Source organism: Lolium rigidum, chromosome 5, assembly GCF_022539505.1.
Source record: "Lolium rigidum isolate FL_2022 chromosome 5, APGP_CSIRO_Lrig_0.1, whole genome shotgun sequence".
In the NCBI taxonomy this organism is placed as follows: Eukaryota; Viridiplantae; Streptophyta; class Magnoliopsida; order Poales; family Poaceae; genus Lolium; species Lolium rigidum.
In genome coordinates this window covers 232,027,051-232,032,492 of record NC_061512.1, presented here as the reverse complement: position 1 = coordinate 232,032,492, position 5,442 = coordinate 232,027,051, and the positions used below count along the sequence as shown (strand labels likewise).

The 5,442-nt window shown below is 46.4% G+C and overlaps 1 protein-coding gene across 1 annotated transcript; it reads right to left on the bottom strand.

Annotated features, from left to right (window-relative positions):
• Positions 1–1,073: 1,073 nt before the first annotated feature.
• On the bottom strand, positions 1,074–3,042 carry LOC124657227. The gene is made up of 5 exons (XM_047195814.1): positions 2,866–3,042; positions 2,596–2,788; positions 2,318–2,479; positions 1,900–1,963; positions 1,074–1,459 (listed from the first exon to the last, which is right to left on the bottom strand). The coding sequence occupies exons 1-5, from the start codon at positions 3,040–3,042 to the stop codon at positions 1,270–1,272; spliced, it is 786 nt and encodes a 261-aa protein (XP_047051770.1). The 3' UTR covers positions 1,074–1,269.
• Positions 3,043–5,442: the final 2,400 nt, after the last annotated feature.

Genomic DNA, 5,442 nt, shown 5'->3' with positions numbered 1-5,442 from the left:
ACATAATCAATATGAGGTAAAGATGTGGTACAGTGAGAGAGAAAAAGTCAAAATTGGACTGCGCACGGGGAAATAGAGTGCACGGTAATGCCTAGATTTCCTATATAAAAAAATCAGTACACGAATGTGTTTCTTAACATAGTATCTGAATATCTGATGCCAGGAGATACAGTAGAGAACGGTGATCTCAAAAGTCAAGTTTGAGATATCTAAGTGGCACCAAGCCACCAACTACAACCGAGGAAATCTTATGCCATCCAAACTCGCAGGTTTCTATCAAAAGATAAAGCCTTGCAGGTCACAAGAGGCATCTAGTCCGGGTGAGCCGTTAAGCTTCCCGTTGAGGCCACGAGATGCATCATCTCTGGTGATGTTCCTGGGAATGGAGTATCATATCTTGCCCACGAACCACGATGGTGTATGCCTGAATATGCGGGGATCTGCTTACTGGTTATCTCCTCTTGTCAACGTTGGTGTACTCGATGAGCTTGATGCTGACGTTTCTAAACCACACCTTGTACAGTTGTACTGCAATATATTGAGCACTTGAGCCCCAAATCAGACGCTTTCTTGTTATTGAGGTTCAGCTGCGGCTTGGCCGTGGTCTCATCGAAAGCAAAATTGTGGAACTTGATCATGTCAAAGGGGACGCCGACAAGTAGGACTGCCGCATCATGTGGTGTGAGGATCGAACTTTCTCTTACGCTGCACTAGCCACCAGACATGGTTCACCGGAGATGTGACTGTGGTGGCGCAAGGGGGCTTGGAGGAACTAGGAACAGATGTAGCCATCACCAAGAGCTATGGACGATGGTGGTGCGCCAAGTACAACAACATTGTTGAACCTTCATCCCCATAGATATGGATGTAGGGCAGCAGAAAACAAAGGAGGTCCATACAGGCGGTGGAGGAGGGAGGCACGACCAATCCATGCTTGTTTCATCGCATGTCCAGCGGTGGCGGATATGATATTAAGGGGCATAGAAAAAGATCGTGATGCAAATAAATAGCACAATATGTCCACTTGTAGAAAAATAAGAACATTTTGAAAGCTGCCCCAAAAACAGAAAAACAACAATAATTTTGGAACCACTACATAAAAAGGATATTCCATGCTTTAGAAAAAAAGAGCACAAATTAGTTTACAAGTAATAACTTGTCTACCTGCCGAAGTTAATAGAACTAACCTTGCATAACTTATTATTACACATTATTGAATCGTTTGCAAGATAATACAAAATAAGGATTCACACACTATGGCATTTTATTTTATTTCCTGCGGAAACAATCATCATATGGAGATATATAGTTCGGATAAAACATCATTCTGAGCAATTCTTGAAATCCACCTTTCATTCTTAACAGATTGATTGTGAAGATCAGATAATGCTTTGCATATTGCTTCATACCTCCCATATCAAAAATGAATGTCGAAAGATAAAGAAAGAAAACCGGCAACCTGATGAAAAAAAATGTCCAGTGAACAATCTTACATAGAAATTAACAAGCAATGGGAATACTAGCAAAAGGTATAAACAAAGAGAACAGTAACCATATGTACAAGGAGAAGAAACACAAAGTCTAGCAATAGAACATACAAGCAAAACTATACATAATCACCACATAATGCCATCTAACATGGTAACACTTCTGATCTACTCCTATGTTAAGCAAGATCTAAGTAGAACATGATGGTGTTTCATAATGCAGACTAGTGGATATAACCAACTGTTGAAATACCAAGTAATTCAATTAAATATTAGTTTCACAAATGAAAGCAGCTAAACATGTTCTTTATGATAATTTATGCATGGATAACGGACAAGATCAACTCTACCATTTGGAATGCACAGTTAGTCAAAATATTGAACAACTAAAAAAGAAAATATTCATACTAACTTGACAATATCCAAGAGTTCATAGCTCTTCGTGAAATCCTTAGCAGCCATAATAGCTACAATACCTGAAAGAAATATGAAGTTGATCAAAAGTTTAATCAAGAGAACATTCAGAACTTCGATTTACTTTCTAACTATACTGTCAAAATATCTGACTAATCGATTCAAGGTAGATATATCTATGGTACTTGTTTTCAATGTTGTTATGAGATTTATAAACTCGGCCAACCAGGACCAGCCCATGGTGGCATCTTTGATCTTTTTAAGAACGTGAGCACCCACCCTGCTTCTTAAACGTGGATTCCTCCGAGCATTACAGACTGCTCCAGCTAGCCACCCATGCACACTTACCATGAGAACTAGATTGGCCTTTACCGTTACATTACGAAGACAATGTCAAAGCAGTACTACATACTTACCAAATTTCAAACGGGTTATGATATCATTGCATTTGCCTTGCCGACGCAGCTCAGAGGACACAACGCTAAGCTTATAGAATCCATAGGCAAGGGCGGCATCAACAAAGACAGAGGGAGCAACCTTCCACAGCTGGTAGCACCCGACGCAGCCAAGAAAAGAGCCTACACAATTGCAAATGTACAAGCAGTAACAAAATCAGTAAAATACAGAATGGATCCAAATGCTTCATTTTGGAGCCGTTTTCAGTTTAATGTCAGGAAGGAGTACTACATATTACCAAATAGCATGCCGATTTGGTAATCCTCGAGGTCATAGACAGAGCGAAGCGATCGGATGTCTGAGAGGTTGCGAGCCAGGGGTCTGAACATGTCGGCGACCATGGCCTTCAGCGCATCCCACGCATCGTTTCTCCCATCATTTCGAACTAAGTTCTGATCATCCCGTGGAGGAGGGGAATCAGTCGAGCAGCGCTACAAGGAATCGACTTAGTTATCTGGGTTTGGATTAAGATCCAAAAGGAACAAAGAGCAGATGCGTGGCAGCTTACCAATACCCTTGGAACTTTGGAGCATGGTGAGTACCGGACCTTCAGGAGGGCGCTGAGCCCTTGAATCCTCGTGGTGGTGGCAGCAGGCCGTGCAGCGCCGGCGCCGCAGCATCTGCTTCTCGGCGGCGTCAAGTAGGCGCCGCCGCCGCCGCCGCCAGCTGCGCACCTGAGAGCCATGACAGCTTCTGCGTCTGTGTGCTCGCTTGGTGTAGGCCTTTCAGTTCCATACGGGCCAATATGCATACTCCATACAGCCCGGCGGGCCAAACTACCAGGCACTGACTTACGTGGGCTTTATTTCCTCAAAGAAATTATTGTTTGGGCTTTGGCAACGTTATGGAATGGGAACCCTAGGAGCTGTTCTCTACTCCGTCCTAGTTAAGTTGTCTAGCAAGAAGTTCTCACTTACCTTAAAAATCTACCTTTTCTAGGGTTTCTCTACCGCACCGGCGATTTTGATCTCCGGCGATCGGGTTTCCGTCCCTCCACGTTCTACCTCCCATCCCTCTCTTCCTGGTGAAGGGCTACTCGGGCTGACCAAGGGGTCGACCTGGTCGACTGCCCAGCCTTGGTGGTCTACGATCTAGGGTTTAGGGGTGGGGTGATCATGGCGACGGCGCGCGAGGAAGGAGAGTCAAGCAAATCGGCAGGGGATCCCTCGTTGGAGGAACTGCTACGGAGCCTGGACCTGAAGGGGGAAGACATTGGTGGTGTTGATGTGGGGAAGGAGGAGATCGAGACCCTCAAGGAGGGAACAAAGTGGATGGCAGTCATGCGGCTGCTGACCAAGAAAACGTTCAGCTCAGCTTCCCTGAAGAAGACAATGCTGTTTGCTTGGGCGCCAGCCCAAGATGTGAACTTCCGTGACCTAGAAGATAATCGCTTTCTAGTGCAGGCAAGTTGTTTGGGAGATTGGAATAGAATTACGGAGCATGGTCCATGGATCTTCAGGGACCATGGCATGTTGATTGAGAAGTTTGACGGCAGCTGCACAGCATCAACAGTAGCTCTGAATCGGATACATGCTTGGGTCCAAATACATGATATACCTGAGTTGTTCCGGAGGAAGACAATCTTATGGGGTGCAGCTGCAAACATTGGTGAGGTCCTCTCTGTCGATATGAGTGGAGGGGATTATGTACGGGTGCGTGTCTGGCTCGATGTGAGGAAAGATCTGACAAGGTTTGTCTCGATCAAACCGGAGGGGTTGGAGATGGTTATCATGCGAGTGAAGTATGAGAAAATCCCACGTTTCTGTGCTATGTGTGGACTGCTGGGCCATGTGAAGGAGGAGTGTGGAACCAGGGATCATTCGCCGGGAACGGAGAAGTATGGGAAGTGGCTGTTGGCTGATACTGTTTGGAACAGGGCACAACTGATGCGTGGAGCTGAGCAAAATGCAAAGCCCCCAAGGAAGGAGGGCAATATACCCAACCCACCGCATGGCCGTGGTGGCCGATCTGGCCGTGGGGGTCGTACTGCTGGGGCGGGTCGTGTTGGGACCCAGATGATCGCGGATAATCAGAAAAGAAACGCTGCAGATGCTAGTCTGACTGAAGTCAGCCCGATCAAACAGGGGGGTGCAGCCTCGGCCCCTTTGATGCTGCAGTGGAAGGATGATGGTGTGATTGATACGTCTCCGACGTATCGATAATTTCTTATGTTCCATGCCACATTATTGATGATATCTACATGTTTTATACACATTATATGTTGTATTTATGCATTTTCCGGCACTAACCTATTAACGAGATGCCGAAGAGCCGATTCGTTGTTTTCTACTGTTTTTGGTTTCAGAAATCCTACAAAGGAAATATTCTCGGAATTGGACGAAATCAACGCCCAGGGGCCTATTTTTCCACGAAGCTTCCAGAAGACCGAAGGGAAGACGAAGTGGGGCCACGGGGCGCCGCCACACTAGGGCGGCGCGGCCCAGGAGGGGCCCGCGCAGCCCTGCTGTGTGGGGCCCCCGTGACCCCTCCGACTCCGCCCTTCCGCCTACTTAAGGTCTTCGTCGCGAAACCCCCGATGCCGAGAGCCACGATACGGAAAACCTTGCGAGACGCCGCCGCCAATCCCATCTCGGGGATTCGGAGATCACCTCCGGCACCTCGCCGGAGAGGGGATTCATCTCCCGGAGGACTCTTCACCGCCATGGTCGCCTCCGGAGTGATGAGTGAGTAGTTCACCCCTGGACTATGGGTCCATAGCGGTAGCTAGATGGTTGTCTTCTCCTCATGTGCTTCATTGTCGGATCTTGTGAGCTGCCTAACATGATCAAGATCATCTATTTGTAATTCTATATGTTGTGTTTGTCGGGATCCGATGGATAGAGAATACTATGTTATGTTGATTATCAATCTATTACCTATGTGTTGTTTATGATATTGCATGCTCTCCGTTATTAGTAGAGGCTCGGCCAAGTTTTTGCTCTTAACTCCAAGAGGGAGTATTTATGCTCGATAGTGGGTTCATGCCTCCATTAAATGCGGGACAAGTGACGAGAAAGTTCTAAGGTTGTGGATGTGCTTGTTGCCACTAGGGATAAAACATTGATGCTATGTCCGAGGATGTAGT